The sequence below is a fragment of the Felis catus genome, chromosome A2, assembly GCF_018350175.1.
Source record: "Felis catus isolate Fca126 chromosome A2, F.catus_Fca126_mat1.0, whole genome shotgun sequence".
In the NCBI taxonomy this organism is placed as follows: Eukaryota; Metazoa; Chordata; class Mammalia; order Carnivora; family Felidae; genus Felis; species Felis catus.
In genome coordinates, this window is record NC_058369.1 from 54,201,318 (window position 1) to 54,227,481 (window position 26,164).

General features: G+C 36.8%; 1 protein-coding gene across 5 annotated transcripts in view; it reads right to left on the bottom strand.

Moving 5' to 3' along the window:
- Positions 1-26,164, bottom strand: part of TMCC1 (transmembrane and coiled-coil domain family 1) — a 247,795-nt gene that overhangs the window by 54,134 nt on the left and 167,497 nt on the right. The window contains exon 1 of one of the 5 annotated variants that reach the window (XM_045051988.1): positions 5,120-5,644. The exons of 3 other annotated variants lie outside the window; for them this stretch is intronic. In XM_045051988.1, coding sequence (XP_044907923.1) covers positions 5,120-5,161 — 42 coding nt within the window. In that variant the 5' untranslated portion in view covers positions 5,162-5,644. Of the gene's footprint in view, positions 1-5,119; positions 5,645-26,164 lie in introns of those variants that run through there. One more of the 5 variants, XM_045051991.1, reaches the window with a different exon arrangement.

The following is a 26,164-nucleotide window of genomic DNA, read 5'->3' on the forward strand; positions in this document are numbered from 1 at the left end:
ATACTTTCTTTCAGCCAAGTATCAATCTAAATAGTTGGTATTCTTTACTTATTCTCAGACTTCCAACAACCACTACACTTTTCATTAAGGGCAAATGAGAATTAAAGGACATAGTCTAATTATATTTCCTGGGTTTATACATCTCAAACTTTCCTATTTGTCTGAAAAGTAATCTGGATTGTTCCCTCAAACTATTTTAAAATCAAAAATAGGCTCCTAAATATATCTAACAGAGTCAAATAGAGGATTAACAGAGGATTCCTTGTACTTTAGGTACTGAAGATGCACGTGCATGCAGTTCATACATACACACTCCCACCCCCTTCCCCCTACATATGGGGATTAGAACTATAAATGTGAAGCTGACAATTATAGTGATAGAGAAGGGAGTATCTCTGAGGCTGGCTTTTCTGCTTTTTTGACCTCAAGACTATATACTGAAGAGAAAATGTTTTCCCTCCTACCTTGAACCCTGTCCCCAGTCCACCTTACAACACACACACTCCTATCTATGTTCAAGGTAAAATTATATGAATTTAAGCCCAATTGAGCCTACTTTTAAAGGCCCACTGTTATTTAACTGCAATCAAATTACTGACATTACTTATTCCCAGGCTAAACATAATTTCCCTTCTCTAAACTTGTAAGCTGTATAATTTTTCTACTTTATATTACCTTCCTATTTTTAGTTATTTTTGCAAGTTTTTATATTTTCTAATAGAGACCATGAGTCCTTAAGTCAGAGATTGTGTCCTACACTTTGCTGAACTCCTTAGAGCACCCACCACAGTACTTTACACTAAATGGCCAGTCACTGTTTCATTCTTTTATTAAAAGTGAGTTCATATTTATAAAGTGCTTTGAATACTGCCTGCACATGTAAGTTTACTAAATAAAATGAAAGAAATGAACCAATTTTCCCCCTCTAATGAATTTTTTCCGTCAACACGATTTTTCCCATCTCCTACCTTAAAGAAACTTTTGACCGCATTTCCTCTACCAGTTACTGCCCACTGCTCCCTATAGAAGTAAAACTATTAAAAAGGTCTAAAACTCAGTCTCCAAATTCCTCTCTTCCCATTCTCAAACTCACTTAATTGGTTTTATCTCATCATTCAACTAAAAACTTTTTGGCAAGATGACCAATCATCCCTACATTACTATATCCAAAGAGGAGTTCTTAGTCCTCACCTTACTTCACCTATCAGCATCATTTGACAGAGCTGATGTTTCTCTTGTCCTGTGAAGAGTTTCTAAACTTGGATTCTAGGACACCATACTCTCTTGATTTTCCCCATCTATCATGAGCCAGTTTTCCTCCTCTGCCTCTTCTCTCCTTTATTTATATTCAATCTCTCTCTTAATAGCTTCATCTAGTCTCTTGACTTTAAATACCATCTATTGTGATACTTCCTTCAATTTTATTTTCAGCGCAGACCTCCTAAATTCCGAACTCATACAGTCGTTTATCTATTCAACATTCGCACTTGGATGTCTAACAGACATCTCAAACTGAACTCTTGCTCTTCCCACAAAACCTGCCCCACCAGCAGACTTTCATCTGTTAATGTATTCTTCTAGCTGTTCAAGTTAAATCCTCGTAGTCATCAATTTCCCTCTTACATACCTTATATCCAATCCATCAGAAAATCCTGTTTGATCATACATTCAAAATCTAACCAATTCACATTATCTTCTGCTATTTTACTTTAGTCTGACCCATGATCATATCTTGTCTGGATTACTACAATGGCCTCCTCCCTGGCCTTCCTTGGCACCATATAATCTATTCTCAGTACTAAGTCAGAATGATCCTTTAAAAATATAGGGCACCTAAGTGGCTCAGTCGGTCAGGCATCTGACTCTTGGTCTTAGCTCAGGTCACGATCTCAGGGTCTGTGAGTTTGAACCCTGCATCAGGCTCTGTGCTGTCAGTGTGGACAGTGCTTGGGATTCTTTCTCTCTCCCTCTTTCTCTGGTCCTCCCCTGCTTGTACTTTCTCTCTCTCAAAATAAATAAACTTAAAAAAAAAAAAGTCAAATCATGTCACTTCTCTGCTTAAAATTCTTCAATGTATTCTCTTTACATTCAAAGAGAAAGCCAGTCTTTAAAAATGGCTTCAAGGGCATTTCTGATCTGATCTCTGTGTGGGAGATTAATAGCCACAAATTCATCCAATCTAGTATGCCATTCTTTTACAATTTGACTTCCTCATTCTTTCCATCAAAAAGTGGAATCTATTTCTCCATCCTGTGAAACTGAGTTTGGTCATGGACTTGCTTTAGCCAAATGAAACAACAAATGTGACAGAGCAGAGACTTGAAATGTGTTTGTACATTGGGACCTGCTCTCTCTTGCTGCACTGAGATCTCCAGTAGGCTTTACATTTCAGTTAATGACAATTCCATCCTCACAGCTGTTCAGGCTAAAATCTTTATACCACATGAAGGCAGGCTCAACTGACATCCAGCACCAACTACAAGACATGTAAAGGAAGCCATCTTAGACCACCCAACCGTACTTGAGCTACCTAGTAACTTCTCGGCCAGATCCCACAAGAACGACCCAACTAATCCCAGCTGAAAGAGCTGACTCACAGAACTGTGAGCAAATAAAAAAGTTGTTTTAGGTCACTAAATTTTGGAATCGTTTGTTATACAGCAATAGACAACTGAGAAGCTCTATTGCATCATTGACACCCCAATTCCTACCACTGCCCTCCCTTCATGCTCTAGACATACCAACCTGTTTTCTATTCCTGATATATATCAGGAACACTCCTGCTTTTGTTTTGGCTGTACGCTGTACTGGGAATGCTCATTTCTCAGACAGATGTATGGCTAACCCGCTTACTTCTATGAAGTCTTTCCTCAAATATCTTTTTAAACGAGGCTTACAATTACTATCCTATTAAAAATAACAGTCTACCCCCAGCACTTTCGAGCTCACTTACTCACCTTTATTGTCTTTATAGTCCATCCTCTTTCTCTCAGGTTTATTATTTGTTGTTATCTTCCCCAACTAGATTGTAAGGTTTAGATGTGAGGGGAGTTTTATTTTATCTTTTAAAAATTCACTGTTTAATATAGTGACAGCCCAATGTAAATAACACTTATTTAAAAGGTAAAGCATCTATATATGGCCAAGTGATTACACATGTATGTTCTGAATTGCCACTGTAAATTATGGGCATTTGCATAGAAAACTCAGGCAATGTCAACATTGCCAAGGAGTTGTCTGGAATGTTTGTATTACATATATGACTTAAACATACAGATGTGTGGTGTTGCAGGGTTATTAGGAAAGGAAAAAGGGAATTATTCATCTTTAGAACTGGTCAACGTCTTGAGATATTTTGATCTCATTAAAAAAACAGATGTAAGTTCAATACTGTCCAGCTTTCTAAAATTCTCCATTTATTTCCTAGAGTCAGATATATTAATCCCTCTTGAGTCTTCCTTCAAAATATTCATTCTGTACTTTAGAATGAACTCTTCACAAAGCATGTTGCAGTCTCATGCAAGGAGAATATATATACGAACCTCAATCCATAGCAGTTTGATATATCCAGACAGTCAGAATTACAGACACGAAGCAAATACCTCATTTCTGAATATTTTAATCATTGTTTCAATGAGACTACTTAGTTCCCATAGTCGACAAATAGTTTGGTAAGTGAGAGGGAGACATGGGTAGAGAAGATAAGAAAACAGTTGCATCTACAATCATTTACTCAGGTACTCTCTCTCTCTCTCTCTCTCTCTCTCTCTCTCTATATATATATATATAAGCAAGTTTTCTCTACTCATGAATATAATAATGTAGAAAATTAACTAAAAATGTTTAAATTATGTTTTCTGTTCCCCTCTTCCTTTTTGATTATCAGTAAGTGGGGAAAGGAGTTAATTTCTGTTTTTACTATCAGTCTCTACCTCCTACCCTTTTAGGGCTCTAGTACGAATTCTATCTCACCACCCCATTCAACCTAGGCTAACATTCTTAATAACATAGATAAGTAAACTGACCTTTTATAACCCTAGAACAAACAGAGATGTGCCAGGGTTTTAAAATCCAAGATACAAAACAAACAGAAAAAAAGGGTAGAGAACAGAGCCACAAATCTCTTAATGAAGTCAGTATTTAAATTATTAACCATAAAGTGTAAGACAGTAATTTAATATCAAACCTCAGAGTAAAAAATCTGGATCTTAAATCCAATGGCTCAGGGCAAACAATATTAATGTACATTAACTTCAGAATCAGGTAAAACTATAAAAAATCTGTTTTGCTTTAGCATGAGCTCTTAGAAAATATCTATGTATCACTTATAAAAGCAACTCAAACAATCATGGTAAAATCAAGCCATGGGCCAAGTTTTCTACTCAAGATAACAGATCAAATGTGAAAATGGTAGTTGTGTTGTATAAAGCTGGATCATCTTCCTATCCAGCTGTATCTCAGGGACCTGTTCTTCTGACCTGGAGACATAAACTTTAGCACTGAGATATGTGCACACTGCCTTACAATTCAGAAAACTGCCAAGTCTTTGGGAAAAAAATACACTGAAAACAAGTAGCTGAGGGATAAGAACCTTTGTTTCTAATGTAATATTTCAAATGGCTCTAATCCAAATTCTTATTTTTTATGCATGCCTAGCATCTTCAAATTTAACCCAAGTTTTTCCCAAGCTAAAACCCTGCCAAAGGCAAACAAAATTCTTTTGTTCATTGAAGGAAACACTTATTTTCTGATAACTATTTTGCCTGAGAGAGTGAGGATGACATTTACTCTGCACTGAACCAGCCCAGCACACGGGAGAGTCGGAATACTCCAGTATGATCTGAGCATGCCCACACAGCCAAAGAGTGCTCTGTGCATTCTGCCCAAATAGCTATGGGCAAAATGCACAACTAGGAAACACATAACATGCTTCTTGATTATTGCCATCTCACACAAGTCAGTCCAAAAATAGCAAATGCCCATGGCTGAGACCTACTGCTGAAAAATGCTGAGTTTTCAGCAGCTCAAAGCATTTCCTGTGTCTATTTAACCAGCCCCCACTTAAAGCTGTAGAATATAGGATTAAGGAAGAGGTTTAAAAAAAGAGACAGATACACACACATATACAACATACGGTTTCCGAGGAGACTGAGGGTTCCATGCTTGTAAGGGAGAAAGAGGAGGAATATGCCGAATAACCCTCGGGTTTCTCCCAGATTTGAACATGCTGTACTGTGGCATGAGGTCAGCAGAGACTGACTCCAGCCCTGTGAGGCTGAATTCTACCCTGACAAAGCAGTATCACTGTAATATGAAGCAAAAGGATCCAGGGCATGTTGGCAGCTGTACAGACTGGCTGTTCTAGAAAGTAATGGCAATTCCAAAACAAGAGATCTATGCTGTCACATGAGATAATCTTCAGCCCAGTTAAGCAATAAGCACCAAAAATACTTGAATCGCAAACACAGGCAGCTCAAAATATAAAAGGTAGGAAAGAACTTTTCTCCTTGAGCATATTTTGCATCTGGAGGAAATGAACAGGAAGTGGGAAATTTGAAAAGCTACTGGTTAACTAGATTTGTATAACTAATAATACATTGATTTTGATCTGAGCTGAGGCACAGTCTTCTGGACACTGTGACCTAGCTGAGGAGCCCCAAAACTTCTCTGTGATTTTACAACAGAGCAGGGAAAATATCCTGAAAATATATTTTTGGTAATGGATAGATGCCAGAACTGAAGATATGGTAAATAACCTCATTCTTCACACATATCAAGAAGTCAAAGGTTGCTACAAACCTAATGCACATTTATTGTTTCTTTTTAGGTCACTAAGAATCTATACAAGTGTACTGTTAGAAATTCTTGCCTGAAGTAAGAGGAACACTAAAGAGTCTTACCAGGCAAAGGAGCCAGAACACGGAATTTCCGTCAAGAGAAAATGTAAGGCAATGCACATGTAATCCTTTAAATTTTGTGGACTCCCTTACGTTATGAAAATTCTACTCTAGATCAGAAGTGACCCAGTATTTTTAATAAATAAAATTTAGCCAGGAAACAGCAGTAAACACAGGACACAGAGATGAAAAAAATGGTATGAAAGAACTAACAGTAAAGTAAATTAAGTTCTTGAACAGTTCAGCATTAGAATAGAGTAACTGAAGTTAGAAGAATTTTTTTTTTAAGTAGAGATCAAGAGTGAGATCAAGAATCACATGCCATACTGACTGAGCTAGCCAGGTGCCCCATCAAGTTAAAATTTTAAGTAAGTTGAAATTTACCTTATGCCATACTACTGCCTAAAAAAAAGTCTTTCAAAGCTGTTACTTATATGAAAAAGTCCAAACAACCAAGTATGTTACACAATGATCCTGATGATCATCAGATTCCTGCCTCCTTTTCCCGTTCTATATCTTCTGTGTTCCATTCATAGAACCGCCCATTACTGCCATTTTTTGGGCATAGAAACGGAAAAGTAGGGAGGTTAATAACTTGCTCAGAGTCAAATGGCTAAATGGTAGGGCTGGGATTAAACTAGATTGTACAATTCTGACTCCACACTCTTACCTACTAAGTAGTGACGTTTACAGTAAGAACTCTATCTTTAAGGAATCAGTAGAGACAGAACATGAGCACCTACAAAGATGTTCAGAAAAAGAGAGAAAAGTGAATCACTACAGGATGGAGAAAAGCTTCAAAGGAAGGGGCAGAACTTGAGCTGGGCTGTTCATTCAATTATCTGAGGCATTGTTCTGGAGAAACATCAAAGAACAAACCGATTATGCCTACATCCTAGCTGAGGAAAACAGCTAATAAACAAATGTAATAAAATATATAGTATGTCCGTTGGTAATAAGTGCTATGAAGAAAAATAAAGCAGAATAAAGAGGACAGAGGATGAGGGACCTTCTCTAAGAATATCTGACCAGAGATCTGAATGAAATCACGTGAATATCTGGGGAAAGGTGTTCCAGGGAGATACCAAGTTCAAGGGCCTTCAGACAGGAATGGTTTTGGTGTGCACGATGAGTGAACAAGGGAGAAAAGACAGAAAATAAGGACAGAGAGGCCTGGTGGATAAAAGCAGGGTGAGGCTGTGTTATGTATGACATTGTAGGCTACTGTAAGAAGTCAATGGGAGTCTTGAGCAGAGTAAGGAAAGGTTTCAGGTTTAACAGGATCACTCTAAGAACAGACAATGCTGGAGTGAGTGAGGGCCAGAGGACATGTACGAAGAGTGCTTAGGAAGCTATTACAATAGTCCACGCAAGACGACTGAAGTCAAGTGCCTATGACATGTTATCTGACATCCATTGGGGGAGCAAGAAACAGGTATTAACAAATACATAATGGAAGTGGGATGGGGAGGAATAAGGAAGAAAGAAAGAAAGGAAAGGCTTTTCACTTACAAGATATATTAGCTTTAATTTTATAATTATTAGCTTACCAATATTAGATTTTAAAAGGACATATACATAATTTAATTATTTATAGATTTCCCAATTTTTGATCAAGTTTTTTTCCTCTATATTTGTACCCAAATACATAATAGGTAATTTTACCATTTCTAATAGAGTTTTCTCATTCATTAAACATTTTACTTGGGGCACCTGGGTGGCTCAGTCAGTTAAACATCCAACTTCAGCGGAGGTCATGATCTCATGATTCATGAGTTTGAGCCCCATGTTGGGCTCTGTGCTGGCAGTGCAGGGCCTGCTTCGGATTCTCTGTCTTCCTGTCTCTATGCCCCTGCCCTGTTTGCACTCTCTGACTCAAAAATAAATAAACATTAAAAAATATTAAAAACATTTTTTTACTTAAAGATGTAATCCAGTATCTTATTAAGTCTGGGAAACAAAAATATCATCAAATAGGGGAAAAATTGCTACTGGGTAGTTTCAAAATGGGTAGTTTTAAAATACTGGATATGTAGTTTCCCATACTAATAAGTTTTGCTTTAGGTCACTTTATAGAGACCTCTGAAAGAATAATTTACTTTGAACATGAGTTTTTGTTTTGGTGTCCAGACTGTCAAAGGAAATTTTGATTCCTATTGCAGGATATACAGGGAACAGTGCCCAGAGAGGTCATTATCAACTGAATAGGAATAATGGCATTTCTGAGTTCTGAGCTTCTTTATGATTTTAACACAAGGTCAACAGAAAATAAGTTTGTGAGGGCAATAAAACACTCCTTTGATGCACAGGTTTTAGTCTACTGCCGAAGCCAGGAGACATGAACTAATGTTTTTTATTTCCTCCTATGAACCAGAATAAGAATAGAAGGGGGCATCTGATAAATTATATAAACCTGTACAGATAAATACAGCACTATATAGCCACAGACTTTAGGCCAAAAGTGAATAGGCATTAGCAGGGGGACAAAAAGAGATCACCATTCATACTTCATCTACAGAGGAAATAGTGTGACTAACAAAGGGATGAAACTGTTACACCCCTTAATTACTCTCTCCAAAGTTCAAGACAAAATTTTCTAAGAGGAGGGATCCTGTATTAATTTATTCAGTAAGTATTACCATGTGCCAGGCCCTGTGTTTGGCATTTAGGGATGAAAAAAAATGAGTAAGATGAATAGGTCTTGCTTGCTACTGACTTTAGAGATCATTTATGTTTGTATTTTCTATTTCTCAACATTTTATAAAAACTCACACCCTGTTTAGTACCTTCTCATTCTATACTCAGTGTACTCTCCCCAGTCTGGAATCTTTCATTGTTTTGTTTCTATAATTTTATTTTGGACCTAAGAATCAATGCTGCTGTCCTACCATCTTTTTCCAGCTTATGCATTCATTTCATAACCATCTCATTTCTTGTGTTTACCACTGCTTAAAAACAAAAGAATAAAGAAATTAGCAAAAACCAAAAACACCCTCAATTTCTGTAGGATATTTCTGAGTTAGTATTCCTACCTTATATCTTCATTATATAAAAACTTCATTGGAGGCTTTTTTTTTTTTTTGGACAAATTACTTCTTTGGATGCTGTCTGAATATATGTTCCAAAAGTTTCCTTTCTAGACCCCAAATTAATCCCACAGTTATCTGCAGTGCTATATGAGCTCTTTTGTATGTTTTTCAAAATTGAGATATAGTCAATACATATAACATTGTATTAGTTTTAGGCGTACAACACAATGATTTGATACATGTATTGCACAATGATTACCACAATAAATTTAGTTAACATCCATAACCACACATGGTTACAAAAATTTTTTCCTTGTGATGAAAACTTTTGAGATCCACTCTTTCAGCATCTTTCATATGTGAGTGCTTTTGGATGGAAACCCATTCCATGCTGAGGGTCAATTAATGATAGAGTTATGGGGAAAAGTAATTGGGTACACAAAGAATGAATTCAAATCTCTGTTAAGATGTGGGTCTATAATTATCGATACTTATAGAAAAAGAACACATTTTCAACATGTGTGAAACAATCACAGTTTACGTTTTTTAAAAAAATGACAGGCAACTTGGGCGCACGTGGGTGGCTCAGTCAGTTAAGCATCTGACTTTGACTCAGGTCATAATCTTAGGGTTCATGAGTTCCAGACCTGTGTCAGGCTCTGTGCAGACTCACACTCTGTCTCTCTTTTTCTCAAAAATAAACATTAAAATAATAATAATAATAACAGGCAATCTTCAATTACTCCAAGCACTCACCATCTGTGAGAGACAATAATTTGGAGGTCCCTAATGAGTCAACACTCCTGGTATTTATGCCCTGTGCAGTCCTGTTTCCACACGGACTCTGGGCTTGTCATGGGACGAACTGTAGCAAACGGTGCTTTAGCAAGCATGATGCAGAGACCTGCTTAGTGCTTGGAAATCGGAGACTGTTATTCTGAACACTCCAAAGAACCCACTGGCCATGCTGCAAAAAAGCCCAATCAGCCACATACAGAGTAGTAAGAGTAGAAGAATCAAGGTCACTGGCCAAGAGCCACAGCTAAACTCTTGAGTCAGTGGCTAATACAGACTGCTAGCCACATGAGTGAGGCCATTTGGACGCTCTGGGCATCCCCAATATCCCAGCCAACACATGGAAAGCAGAACCACCTGGCTAGACCACAGAATCATGACATATAATAGTTACCACTATAACATGGACTTTTTTAAACATGTGTACAGTTGTATGGATTTTAAAACATGCATAGATTTATGTAACTACCAGCATAATCAGGATAAAGAGCAGTTCCATCGTTGTAAAAGACTCCATTGTGAAAAATCCTCAACATCACTAGTCACTGGGGAAATGCAAATCAAAACCACAATGAGATACCACCTCACACCAGTCAGAAGGGCTAGTATGAAAAAGACAAGGAACAAGCTCTGGTGAGGATGTGGAGAAAAGGGAACCTTTGTGCACTATTGGGGGTGAAGGGGAAGGGATGTAAATTGATACAACCACTGTGGAAAATAGTATGGAGGTTCCTCAAAAAATGAAAAATAGAATTACCATATGATGTAGTAATTCCACTACTGGGTATTTACCCAAAGAAAACAAAAACACTAATTCAAACAGATATATGCAACCCTATGTTTACTGCAGCACTATTGACAACATCCAAGATAGGGAAGCAACCCAAGTGTTCACTGATCAATAAACGAGTAAAGAAGATATGGTGTGTATGTGTGTGTATGTATATATATATATATATATATATATATATATATATATATATATATATATACACACACACAATGGAATATTACTCAGCCATAAAAAGAACAAAATCTTGTCATCTGTGACAACATGGATGGACCTAGAGGGTATTACGCTAAGTGAAATAAGTCAGACAAGGACAAATATCATATGATTTCACTTACGTGTGGAATGTAAAAAACAAAATGAATAAACAACAACAACAAAAATGAACGGCCCCTTAAAATACTCTTAGAGAACAACGTGGTGGTTGCCAGAGGGGAGGTGGTAGTGGGGAATAGGTGAAATAAAGAGTATTAAGACGTACAAACTTCCAGTTATAAAATAAATCACGGAGATGAAAAGTACAGCATAAGAAATATAACGTCGTATGTCAATTATACTTCATAACTAAATACATATGTAAATAAATGACTCCTTTGTGTAGTCACACCTAACCCCACCACTAATGCATAATCCATTCTTTTCACCACAGTTTGTCTTTTTGAGAAAGTGATATAAACAGAATCATATAGTATATAACCTTTAAGATGATTTCTTTTACTCAGCATAATGCCTTTGACACTCATGCATCCAGAATGTTGTATGTATCAATGGTTCATTTCTTTTTACTGCTGAGCAAGAGTCCACTGTATGGATGTACCACTGTTTGTTTATCCATTCACTTGCTGAACTACATCTGGATGTTTTTCACTTCTTTGTAATTATGAATAGAGCTGCTCTAAAACCCCGGTGTGAAGGATTTTGCTGAGACAGAAGTTTATGTTACTACAGGTTAAAAACCTGGAATGAATTTGCTGGGTCACATGGTAAGTGTATATTTAACTTAAAAAGAAAACAAACTGTTTTCCAGAGTAGTAGTACCATTTTCCTTTCCTAAAACAAAGTATGAGGGTAATTGTCAGCATTCCTGTCAGTATCTGAAATTGTTAGTTTTTATTTTAGCCATTAGACTAATGGTATCTCATCATGGTTTAAATTTCCCTAATAGTTAATTTCCCTAATAGTTGATAATACTAAACATTTTTTTCATGTATTTATTTACCATTGTACATTCTCTTTGGTTTAAAAAAAACCAACAAACTAAGATATTCAACCATTTTTCAAATGGGTTGTTTGTTCTTTCCTGGTCATTTCTGGCAATTTTAAAAATATATTCTGAATATGTGGCCTGTGTCAGAAACGTGATTTGCAAAAATTTTCTCCTGGGCTGTAGCATGCCTTTTCATTCTCTTAATAGTGTTTTTCAACAATAAAAACAAAAAAAACAAAAAACAAAAACTTTTAATGTTGATGAATTCCTGTTTATCATTTTTTAATGTTATGAATTGGGCTTATGGTGTCATACCTAAGAACTTTTTGCTTCATCCCAGGTCAAAGATTTTATATGTATTCTAAAAGTTTTATGTTTTACATACAGATTTATGATCTATTTTGTGTTAATTTTTGCATAAGGCATGAGATCTAAGTACAGCTTCATATTTTTGTAGATGGAGGCTGAATTTGTCTGTCTTTATTTAAAAAACACTATCCATTTTCCACTGAATTATCTTTGTATTTTAATGAAAAATGAATTGGAAGTATTTATGTGGTTTGATTTCTGGACTTTCTATTCTAATAATCTATGTATCTATCCTTTAGCCAATATGATACCATCTTGACTACTGTACCTTTATGAGAAGTTTTAAAAATGGGTAGGATAATTCACTCAACTTTATCCTTCTTTTCCAAAATTGGTTTGGCTATTTTAGTTTCTCTGCCTTTCCACATAAATTTGAGAATAAGTTTGTCTATAATTACAAAAAAAAACTTGCTGAGAGTTTTTACTGGAATTGTATTAAATCTATGGAACTAGAGAGAAATGACATTTTTAGGATGCTGAGTCTTCTAGTCCCTGAATATATCTATGTATTTATATCTGTATTCTTTCATCAACGTTTTACAATTTCAGCAAATAGATCCTACGTGTAATATGATTTTTATATTTATACTTAAGTATTTTTCTCTTGCTGCTTTTATAATTAGTAAATCCTTCCCCCCAATTGTTCATTGCAAATACATAAAAGCTCAGTTGGTTTGTGTGGGTTGGCACTGTATCTTTGGATCATACTGAACTCATTTATTAGTAATTCTAGGAGGTTTTTTGTTTGTTTGTTTGTTTGTTTTTTGGTGTGTGTGGATTCCTTGGGATTGTCTATGTAAGTAGTCATGCAGCTGTGAGTGGGGGCAGTTTTATTTCTCCCTTATCCATCCATATGCCTTTTATTTCTTTTTCTTGTCTTATTGTACTGGCACCCACTTCAAGTACAATGTTAAACAGGGAGTGATCAGAGAGGACAACCTTGCCTTCTTCCCAATCTTAAAATTACAAGATTCAGGCTTATACCATAAAGTATAAAGTTAGCTGCAGTTTAAAAATTTTTTTGTTAGATGTCCTTTATCAGTTGAAGAAATTTCCTTCTACACCTAGTTTGCTGAGAGTGTTAAATAATGAATGCAGGGGGGCACCTAGGTGGCTCAGTCTGTTAAGTTTCCAACCCTTGGTTTCAGCTCAAATCATGATCTCATGGCTCATGAGGTTGAGCCCTACATCAGGCTCCATGCAGACAGCACAGAGCCTGCTTGGGATTCTCTTTCCCCCTCTGCCCCCCTCAAAATAAACAAATTTTAAAAAATAACGAACATTATTAAATTCTGTCAAATGCTTTTCTTGTATCAAGTGATAAAAGGTTTTGATTCTTTGGGTTGTCAACATTGTGAATTACATTGTTTTGATTTTCAAATACTGAACTAGTATTGCATACCTGATATAAACCACATTTAGACATGGCATATTATTTTTTAAGTACATTGCTATGTTCAACTTGTTAGTGCTTTATGGAGTATTTTCTCATCTATGTTCATGAGGGATACTGGTCTGCTATTTTGTTTTCTTGTATAGCTTTTTCTCTAGTTTTGACATCAGAGTAATGCTGGCCTCATAAAATAAGAGTCCCTTCTCTTCCATTTCCTGTAAGAGATCACACAGAGGTGGTATATTTCTTAAGTTTGTGGTAGAATTTGCCAGTGAAACTATGTGATTTCTTTCTCAGAGTGTTTTTGTTTTTATTTGAGAGAGCAAGTGAGCAGGGGAGAGGGACAACGGGAGAGACAGAGAATCTTAAGCTGGCTCCACACTCCACACAGAGCCCAACGCAGGGGCTCTGAATCCTTGACCTTGGGATCATGACCTGAGTCAAAATCAAGAATGGGACGCTCAACAGACTGTGTCATCCAGAAATGAAATTTGTAGCTTAACTACAAGGAGCACCTGGGTGGCTCAGTCAGTTGGGCATCCCACTCTTGATTTTTGGCTCAGGTAATGGTGTTGCAGTTTGTGAGTTCAAGCCCTGCATCGGGCTATTATGCACTGACAACTCAGAGCCTGCTTGGGATTCTCTCTCCCTCCCTCCCTCCCTCCCTCTCTCTCTCTCTCTCTCTCTCTCTCTCTCTCTCTCTCTCTCTCTCTCTCTCTCTCTCTCTCTCACACACACACACACACACACACACACACACACACACAATAAACTTTAAAAAAAATAAACTATAAATTCCATTCTTTAATAGTCATAGAACTATTCAGGCTATCTTTTCAACTTAGGTGACTTTTGGTAGCCCATTGTTTTGAGAATTTGGTCTCCTTCATTAAGTTGTTGATTTATGTGTTCAGAGTTGTTTATAGTTCCTTATAATCATCTTTTTTTTTTAATGTTTATTTTTGAGGGGGGGAGGAGGAAACGGGGAGGGAGAGAGAGAGGGCAAGGGAGAAAGAGAGAGAAAGACAGAGAGAGAGAGACTGTGCAAGTGGTGAAGGGGCGGGGGGGGGGGGGGGGGACCGAGGATCCTAAGTGGGCTCTGTAGTGATACCAGAGAACCCAATCCAGGGCTTTAACTCCTGAACCCTGAGATTGTGACCTGAGCCGAAGTCACTTAACCAACTGAGCCACCCAGGCACCACAGACAATGTCTTTATTTTAACCCTCATTCCTGAAGGACACTTTTGCTTTTGCTAGATATAAAACCTTAAGCAGATAACCACCACCACCACCCCCGCCCCCGGCACTTTGAAAATATAATTCCACTTCTTTCTGTCATCCAAGATTTCTGATGAGAAATCTGTAGTCCTTTGGAGAGTTGTTACCCTATAAGGACTGCATCATTTTTCTCTGGTTGCTTTCAAAATCTTTTCTTGTCTTCTGTTTTGGTGTCATGATAGTTTTAGTTATGATGTGTCCGGGTGTGAGTCTGTCTTTATTCTTTTTAGGATTTCCTGAACCTAAAGGTTTGAACTTGAATCTACAGGATTAGGTTATTTGCCAAATTTGGAAAGTTTCTAGTCATTAGTTCTTCAAATATATTTTCTGTACCACTCCTTTACCTCTCCTGCTGGACTGTTAGACCTCTGTCATTGTCCCACAAGTCCCTAAGTTTCTCTTCAAGTTTTTCCTCAACATTCCCCCCCACCCCAATGGATAATTTCTACTTATCTATCTTCATGTTCATTGACTCTTTTCTCTATCATTTTCATTCTGCTATTGATCCCATCCAGTGAATTCTTTTTCATTTATTGTATTTTTCAGTTCTAAAATGTCCATTTGGTTCTTTACCTCCTTTATTTCTTTGTTGAGACTATCTTTCTGTTCATTCCAAGAATGTTTGCTCTTACTTGCTGGAACATTTTTATCATTGCTGCTTTAAAGTTTTTGTCATTGCTTAAGTCTGTGTTCTTGGTATGGCATCTTTTGACTGATTATTTCCATGTGAACTGTTTTCCTATTTTTTTCAAATGCCAAGTATCCTGGACTTTTGGACATTATTATAAGATTCTAGGTCATCTTAAAATCCTATGGAGAATACGGATATTTTTCATTTAGTAGGCAATCAACCCAGTTTTCTTCAGGCGATAGTATCTGACCAGCCTTCTGTGTAATTTCAATTCAGTTAAGTTTTCAGTCTTTGCAGGGCTATTTGGATCTGTCCCATATGTGTACTACCCTGTTCCCAATCTGGTACCTGAGCTGTGGTCTAACCCGTATTTCATTTATTAGAGAGCAGATATGCTGCTTGAGGTTGAATTTCTACATGTATAGCATATGTGTAAGGCCAGGAGTTCATAACAAAATTTAAAGAGTTTATTTCCCAAGCTTCTCCCTTTTACAATCTCCCCAGTAATTTTTGGTTCACTAGGGTTCCCCTTCCTGTCATATAGCCAGAAAGCTTGGGCTTTATTTACTTCACTGTCACACAATTTCCAGAGTGCCTATGTCTGGAGCCAAGCAACTGAAGGAAAAGAAAAGAAAAAAAAAAGCAAATGGGGTCATTCTAACCTTGAGATCAAAGCTCCACTGATCATAAGGAAAGATTCCCTACCCTCAGAGCTTTAGGCTCCTGCCAGACCCCAATCTGCTGCCACCACAGAACTGCTTGAGGCTCATGGCACAAGAGAACAGAGAAAAGAAAAAAGAAAAACAGAAGGCGTCTATACTTTCTCTGAGCATTAGAATATGCCTTTCTTATTCTCTGCACCAGAACTGATGGTTTCTCCTGGAGTTCTCTCTATTCACATTGATGCCCACTTCTGGGTTTTAGGCTGTGTTGGATTCAGGCATGGGAGAAATGATAAATTCACTCATACTTCCACAGTACTTCGGGATCTGCTTTTCTTTCCTAATCTGCCTGTTACAATCTACCTTTCAGTATCCTCAAACAGCAGCCCTATCCCAGGTTTTTAAAACTGCAGTCAGTGGGAGAGACCAGGCAAAGTGTACTTGCTCCATCTTACCCAATCCCTGGATCTTAAGCTACTAAGTTTGGAGTTCATTTGTTACATAGCAATAGATCACTGGAACACAATCCAACTCAAGAAGAAATCATTTAAGTGCAATGCACATGAAATAACACACTCTTTACATTTTTCTTCTTTAGAGAAGTCACCAGATCATTATCAGGTAGCTGCTACCAATTCAGTAGTGGAATATTCTAGGCTTTCTTAATTTGGTTCCTAAGAAACAGATTCAGTTTCATTACTGGAGTAATCAAAAATGATAGCAATGACAACAGTGGAAGCTTGCTACTTAGTAGAAGTGGGTTTATTCTGCTGTCAGATGTAATTTGTCAATAAAGGTCCTGACATCTTTCTTTCATGCACTGGCTGATCAGCGGTCACAAGAGCTAAGAGAATCATGGGAGGAAACTGGAATGACAAGGATAAATCTGGAAAGTGAAAATGCCTTATGAGAAATTTTTTCCCTCAAAGTTATTCTTGTACAGAATTCCTAAAAGGTTTTTTTATGGTCTTAAAAACAAAAGTAGCTCACCAGCAAGCAGCATTTCATTTAGAACAGCCTAATAAACTGCATAATCAAGCAATGATATTTCCTGAGGGAAAAATCTAGGTTGTCAATCAGCTCCACTGCCTTTTCATAAGCTTTGCCCAACATAAGCAAATCACTATGAAGAAACCAAAACTAGCTGTATCAAATACCACTTCATATCCATAGACAGGCAAAAATTTCAAGTGTCTATAAAGATGAGGGATAATGGGAACTTCTGGACACTGTTGATTGGAGTTTAAATTGGTACAGTCACTCAGGGATGCCTGGGTGTCTCAGTCAGTTAAGCATCTAACTTCAGCTCAGGTATGATCTCACAGTTTGTGAGTTCAAGCCTCTCATTGGGCTCTGCACTGACAGCTCAGAGCCTGGAGCCTACTTCAGATTCTGTGTCTCCCTCTCTCTCTCTCTGCCCCTTCCCCACTTGTGCTCATTTTCTCTCCCCGCCCCCACCAAATAAACATTAAAAAAATTGGTACACTCTATATAGCAATTTGGCAATGTCTAGTTATATAAACATGAATACACCACACAACCCAGTAATTCCATTTCTAGGCATATATATACTAGAGAGATTCTCTTGTATGTGTGTGCAAGGAGACATTTTGAAGAACATTCATTGCAGCACTTATTTATGAAGCAATGAAATATTGGAAATTCCCAACAGAATACTGTGCAACAATTAAATAGAACAGAACTGTATTTACCCATGTGAGTAAATTTCAAAAGGATGACACTGAGTGAAAAAAGAAGTTACAGAATACTATATAGTATTTATGAATACATGCATATGTATGAAAAGTACATAAACATATGTTCATGAAAAATACTGAATTCAGAATAGTAGTTATGTTCAAAGGGGCAATGGGGTGAAGAGTGGTATGCACAAAATTAAACTTTATTTAATACAGCCAAACAGCAAGTTTGAAAAAGCCTAGTAATGGTCCTTGAGTGTTTATTACATTATTCTCTTTATTTTTCTGCTTGTTTGAGATATTTATAATACAACAAGCAAAAAAGAAAAAAAATATGAGAACATATATACCAGTTACAATGTAACCAGTTACATGAACACTCATGTTTAGTGAAAAAATATTCTGATAATACATTAGCCAAATACATATACATACAATAAAAACTGTGTTTAACAAGGCTAAGAGAACTAGAGGCTATGAAGTACATTTCAAACTATGCAAATCACAGAGACCAAATGTGAACATGTTTAAGAAAACTGATGATCAGGCTAACTTCTGTTATATCCTAAGTAAGGATCTCATGAGTCAAGGTTCTAACAAAAGCTGAGCTGTTGCTGTCTGTGATCTCTCTGCTTTCCCTAGCATCATCTGTTACAATACTGCAAAGCAGGTTATTTGGCACATGTAGTAGCTTGGTACTGATTCTACCCAAAGCTGGGAACTAGTAGAAGCTGGTCTACTACCTGGGGGTGCTTTTGGAACCTCTGGGAAGGGGAAGACTAGACTGAGTAGGGCCAAAAGACTTGGCTCTTCCCAACAGAATTCAAGTGGTATATTACAGCCAGAGCAGAAATGGGAGTTTCTGCTAGCTTTAATAGGACTTGGTAGAGAAGGGAACAGAGAATCTGTCTTTCTAACCCCGTAAATGACCCAGAAGTCTGCCAGGTCACCTAGACTGAGAATGCAGATCTCTTACAACACAGAGTGGGCAGGTAACATGCTCCAGAATCACTGTGTTCACTTGGTACCTATGAGCACAAATGCCAAACTATTCTACAGACTCCTCTGCATCTATAACTGGCAAGATATGTCTATAATTCCTAGGAAGACTGCCAGGATGCTACATTGTAGTCATTCAGGATAGAAAAGACTGTAGCAGTAATTTTAGTTATCACACTTTAGTTAGTTATTCCCTTATGCTAGTAGTATAATGTTGGGCAAAAAATAAGTCTAGGCAGTTGAAACACTGTGAAAAAATTTCTCCTCCTTTAAAAAAAAATGAAGGTTGGACCAAGTACCAATAACCATTCTTTTGTGTGTTTTTTTGTTTTGTTTTGTTTCTAGCTGTGAAACACATGGCTTTTGCCATATGCTTTTATTTTTTTCTTCCAAGTTTTTATTTAAATTCTAGCTAGTTAACATACAGTGCAATATTAGTTTCAAATGTAGACTTCAGTGATTGATCACTTACCTACAACACCCAGGGCGCATCACAAGTGCCCTCCTTAGTACCCATCACCTGATTAACCCATTCCAACACCTGCAACTCCACCCCTCCTAGCTCCCCCCACCCTGCTCACCTCCCCTCCAGTAATGTTCTCTATATGATAACCATTCTTTTGAAGTCCTAGCAGCCTTTCTCTTTTTTACTTTCAGTTGCAAAAAATTTCAAATATATAGAAAAAATAGAATGCTATAATGAACAGCCATATATCCACCACCTAGATCCAACAACTGTTAACTTTCTACCATATTTGCTTTGCCTTTACACACATACACTGCTAAACTACTTAAATTGCATATGGTACTCCACATCAAAATACTTCAGCATTTCTATACAAAATTTAAGGTCATTTGCCCAAATACCTACAATATCTTTATCATGTCTACTAAATTTACCTTACCTAATATCATCTAAAATCCAATGATATTAAAAGGTTAAAAACTGTACAAACTTCCTAAGTGAAATAAGTCAGAGAAAGAAAAATAAGACATGATTTCACTCGTATATATTTAAGAAACAAAACAAATGAACAAAGAAAAAGACAACAACAACAAAAAAACCAGACTCAACTATAGAGAACAAACTGGTGGTTACCAGAGGGGAGGCTGCTGGGGGCGGGGATGAGTGAAAGAAATCAAGGGGATTAAGAGTACACTTATTGTGATGAGCACTGAGTATTGTATAGAACTGCTGAATTGTTATACTGTACATCTGAAACTATTACAGATTACTACTAATCTGTACTAATTATTACTAATTGTACATTAATTATACTGGAGTTAAAAAATATCATTTCTAAGAATTAAAAAATGTACAAGCTTCCACATGATAGAAACTATAGTTTTAATGACGCTTTTTGAAAAATACACATGGGACATTTGGACTACTCACAACAGTTCCACTGCCATGAAGGATCTAAGCCCATAGGCTGGAAACCATTGGTCTATGATTCCAAAGTCTTAGGGAAGGAAAAAAATAAATAAATCAACTTCACAACTGTACTTCTTTTTCAAAAGAAATAATTTTTAATTTTCACATTTGGCTCCTCATTTCTAATACTGTGTGTTTCAAAACACATGTCCCTGCTTAGGTGCTACATTAATTAAGAATACTGAGGCCTTGGGGCACCTTGGTAGCTCAGTTAGCTAAGCGTCTGACTCTTGATTTCAGCTCAGGTCATGATAACATTCACAATGTGGGTTTGAGCCTCAGGTCAGAGCCTGCTTAGGATTCTCTTTTCCTCTCTCTCTGCCCCTACTCCCCCCCCCCCCCCCCTTGGGTTCTCTTTCATAATAAAGGAACTTTAAACATTTTAACTTTGTTTATTTTGAGAGAGAGAGAGAGAGAGAGAGAGAGAGAGAGAGAGAGAGAGAGAGAATGAATATGAATGAATGAGAATGAATGAATCCCAAGCAGGCTCCAAAGCCCAATGGGAGGCTCGAGCTCACAAACTGTGAGATCATGACCTGAGCCAAAATCAAGAGTCAGACATTCAAGCAAGTGAGCCACCCAGGTACCCCAAAATAAATAAACATAAAAAAAAAAGAATATTGAGGCCTGGAATGGATCTCTGTATTATTATTACATTCTGTTGCAGTACCAATTAGTAATTCAAAATCTACCTTCAAAAAAATCTGAAATGACTTGTAAAATCTATGTATTTTTTTATAAACTCAATAAAAATTGTAATTAAAGAACAAAAAATACATTAGAAGACAGGGAGACAGATAAATGAATTAGATACATAAAAACTAAGGCTAGGGGTACCTGCGTGGCTCAGCTGTTTAAGTGTCAGACTCTTGATTTTGGCTCAGGTCATGATCCTAGGTTGTGGGATCAGGCTGAGTGGGGCTCCGACTATGCCCTAGGCATGAAGCCTGCTTAAGATTCTCTCTCTGCCTCTCCCTGCTCTCCCTTCTGGTGGTCTCTCAAAAAAAAAAAAAAAAAAAAAAAAAAAAAAAAAAAAGGAAAAAGGCTAGTTACTGCAATTGAATACTTCTGAATTTTCAGGCAACCACAACAAAAATGAAAATACATTGTACCTTTTTCATTTGCTGTTATAAAAACACTTAAGAATTTATCAGTATATTTAATTGGAGGCGAAATATGTATGTGAATTTTTTTTAATGTTTATTTTTGAGAGAGAGAGAGCACAAGTGAGAGAGGGGCAGAAAGAGAGGGAGAGAGAATCATAAGCAGGTTCCAGGGCCTGAGCTGTCAGCACACAGCCTGATGCGGGGTTTGAACCCATGAACTATGAGGTCATGATCTGAGCTGAATATGGACGCTTAACCAACTGAGCCACCCAGGCACCCCACATGTGAATTTGTATATAAGAAAACTGATTAACAAAATCTTTAACAATGATTTCTACAAAAAATGGAAAGGTATTCTTTGTATATGATTCTTATATCCATCTGTAACAAAAATCAAGGGCTTATTATAAAATCATAGTTCAGTGAGTGAGTTTCTATAAATTCAGGCCTGCAGCTTCCTAGTAATCTGACTCGATATTGGAAGAGGGCTGGGATAGTCTAAGGGACAGATGTGTGGCATTTCCCTTAGCATACTGTTGCCAAATATCAAGGATCTAATCTGGGTTTTTGACAGAAGTTGGTCAGCATACATTACGAGGTTGAGCTCACTGGTGAGTGGTCAGGCAATACACTTATAACCTTCACGTATTAACAGCCTAAAAAAATTTTCCCCCTGATTCTGTTTCCCTCCACACCAAACAGGTTTAATGCCCTGTGTTCACAAGGTGTGAGAAGTCTGGCATCACCTTACTGCATAAATTAATGAATGGAGGAAAGAAGCCGGAAACCTAGGCAGTATAAGTTCAGATTCCGTGCTCCTAAACACTACATAAGACCGGCAAGCTAGATTTTACAATCATATATTTACTTTCCTCTTCTACTCTCCATCATTTATTAAATGCACATGTGGTGACAAAATTAGCACACAGCATCAGCTTTTGCTAAAATAATGTTTCTCAACTCGACTGTCTTTTCTTCAGAATCCTAGCTTTGTCATTTCTGAGAAGCAAAGCAGTATAAATGAAAACTCAGGCCTTTGTGAACTCTGATACTCTTATTTCATCTTCAAGTGCTTCAGACTGTCTCACAGAGAGCATGGGCTCTGTATGTATTAGTTTTCTTCCCTATCCATACTTTCATCTCAAATCTATTCTCATAGACATCAATCACCATGAATTTCTACGTAGAAATAAAAAGTTTGCAAATCAGAATTAGAGGTCAAAGTCCTTTGCTCCTTCCTGTGCTAGCTGATGATATCTCCAACAGCTCAACTCCATCAAAGAGAAGCATGTCTACTGCTCGCTAATTTAGTAACAGCAGGATAACAACTAGAGCCTGAACTTTGTACTTGTTGTCAAGAAGATAATGGCACAGGATAAATCAAGGAACAAAAACTGTTCTGTTTTCTTGTACTCTTTTTATGGTCTATCTTATATTCGCAAATAATGTTTCTCATCTCAACCATGGGGAAAATAAGAAGTATGCAATGAGCTGAGAGATTAAAGCCACAAAGCACTTAAGAGTGCTTAGTTCCACAACATTTGGAGATTGGCCACAGACACTTTATTGGTAGGTGAGAAAAGTCTTCAAAGGGTATAAATAGGAGAATTAATTCTAAGAAGTAACCTCCTCATGGTTCAAAGCAGTCTATGCATCTCTATAAGCTGCAGTAGTATTGTAGCCTCTTGTACTTACCTCTTCCTTCCATCTTGATTTCATGACTTCACTAGTTGGTGTTCTGTCTTCCCTTTGTCTCCAGTTATATGTTATATAACTGTGCTTCACAATATCTAGCTCTCCTGGGATTTATATATTAGTCAAATGGAATACAGTATACCTTTGACCTTATTAACATGTGGTGCTATTCCATCTTGCTTCTGAGATCACCTATCTGAGGACTCAACACCCCTTTGAAATTTTATCTTAACCTTCCGTATGCCTAGTAATTTAAATCTCACTGGTCCTACTCTACTCCCTTCCCTTCCTCTACCCACCAGGATCTATAATCTTTCAAACTAAAATCAAGGTGGTATAAAGAAATCATGGATTAAATTAACTGTTCTGATTACTGACTGTACAACTTTCATAATCACTAAACATTAGTTTCTTCCTCATCAAGATAGGAATGTAGCACACCTTGAAGAACTATTTTGAGTACATACACACATACTATCAGCTACTACTTCTACTACGACATTGGATAATTTTCAAATTTCAAGCATAATCATCCCTTCTATGTATATGGCTCTTTACAAAAATTTACAAGGTAATTAATTTGACACAATCTCCATGTTACAAAAAAAAAGGCTGAGGCTTACACAAACTCCTGAACCTGGTAGGACCTCAGTACATATCAGCTACTATTCCGAAGGTTAAGTGACTTATTTAAGGTTACATACTTAATATAGGTTAGAATTATCTCCAAGAAATTCTGACTCTTCACTAACATTCTTTTCCTTACTTTGCCATTTAGTTAATTATCTCTACTTCTGTGCTTCTGTATTCATGTGGATGAAATAAAATTATAAATTGTAGATCTCATGTTCTCTGTTTTAATGACTTTTATTATTTGTTCCATATTGGCTATCTTTATGATATAAATTTATAGCTGTTTTTACTTAAACTTCTTTTAAAGTTTCTCTATACATTTATTCTAATAACTGAAGGTTTCATGACTTATTTCAACAGAAAAGGTTGAGACCATAAGGTCATTTCTTAATCTACCACTACAACTTCACCCTCTAAATTCCATATTCAAACTTCTTGAAAGGTATCTATTACTTAGGATTTCTGTCAGCCACAGGCAACTGACACTGTGATCTAAATCACCTGACCACACACTCTTCACATAATTTACCTAGAAGCCAAATCAGAATGCTTTCATTTGTGCCATTTACATCTGTCCTTTGAAAGCAATGCTCAAGAATTATTTCCTTTGCCAAGACAACTCAATGGAGAAAAGAATAGTCTTTTTTAAGAAATGGTACCAGGATGAGTGACTATCAACAGGCAAAAGAATGAAGCTGGACCCTTCCTGACACCATATATAAAAATGAAATCAAAATGAATCAAAGATCTAAATAAAAGAACTAAAACTACAGAACTCTTAGAAGAAAATAGGAATATGAAGAAAATAAATCTTAGTGACCGTGGATTTAATCAATGATATCTTAGGACACCAAAATCATAAGGAACAAAAGAAAAAATACATAAAGTAGACATAGTCATAATTAGAAACTGCTGTGCTTCAAAGAACTCCACTAAGAAAGTGAAAAGACAACCCAGAGAATGAGAAAAAAATCTGCATATATCAGAGACTTGTACACATAATATATAAAGAACTATTACAACTCAATGTTAAAAAGCAAACCTAATTAAAAATAGACAAAGGACCTAAACAGACATTTCTCAAAAGAAGATACACAAATGGCCAATAAGCATCATTAGCCTTTAGGGAAATGCAAATCAAACCCAAAATAAGACATTATTACATACCCACTTAGCATGCCTATAATAAAGAAGATAATAACAAGAGTTGGTGAGAATGTGGAGAAATTAAAACTCACACATACTGTAAATGAATGAAAAATGATGCAGTACCTTTGGTAAACAGTCTGGCAGCGCCTCAAATGATTAAACATAGAGTTACCATATGATCTAGCAATTCTACTCCCAAGTATATTATTCCAAGAGAAATGAAGACATATGTCTACACAAAAACTTGTATACAAATATTTATACCATTAGATATTCAGTATTATTCATAAAATCAAGAAAAACTCAAATGTCCATCAACTGATGAATGGATAAAGTGTAATATGTCATATTACTTGATCTATACTACAACATAGATCAATCTTGAAAACAGTGTGCTAAATGAAAGAAGCTAGTCACAAAGGACCACATACTAAATTAATCCATTTAAATTCAAATGCCTTTTGGGGCACCTGGGGGCTCAGCTGGTTGGGCATCCAGCTTTGGCTCAGGTCATGATCCCATAGTTCGTGGGTTCGAGCCCCATGTTGGGCTCTTGTGCTGACAGCTCAGAGCCTAAAGCATGCTTCGGATTCTGTCTCCCTCTCTCTGCCCCTCCGCCACTTGCGCGCGCACACGCGCTCTCTCTCAAAAATAAACAAACATTCTAAAAAATAAAATGAAATAAAATAAGTCTATGCTTCTCCTTGACCAGCTCATGAGAGTAAAAATAAAATAATGTCTGTGTAAATCTATAGAGGCAGAAGCTAGATTAGTGGTTGCTTAGGGCTGGGGTAAATGGAGAGATTAGGCAGTGATGGCTAAGATAGGTATGTATGGTTTCTTTTGGGAGTAATAAAAATGTTCTAAAATTGATTATGGCAATAGTCGCAAAGTTTTGTAACTATAGTAAAAGTCATGCAATTGTGCAGTTTCAATGGGTGAATTGTATGGTATGTCAATTTTATTTTAAGAAGTTGTTAAAACCTGTTAAACTTATTTAAAAGCTGTTAAACCTTTAAAAATCACTCCTCCATGAACTATTTGTAACAGGACTTGTTCTCTCATCAACCACACCAACTCTTAAGATCCATAGAAGTTTACTACATAGGTGTACTTGATTAGAGACAGAATGATATATACTAAAGAAAGTCCTAGCCAAGGAGAGAAGAAAATATAGATTGAATCCTGGTTTGGGCACCAATTACCTATGGAGAAAAGTTTCACTATGGCCCAGTGTCCTCACCTCTGAGGCCTCGTAGAAAAATTCTTGGCTGAATCAACTGAGAAAGATCTTCTTGTAATTTGTACAAATTTGAACTTAGGGAGCACTTAGGAATTCTAGGGGGCACCAGAATAAGGGATAAGGAATTATCTCCACTAAAAGACTCCAATAAAA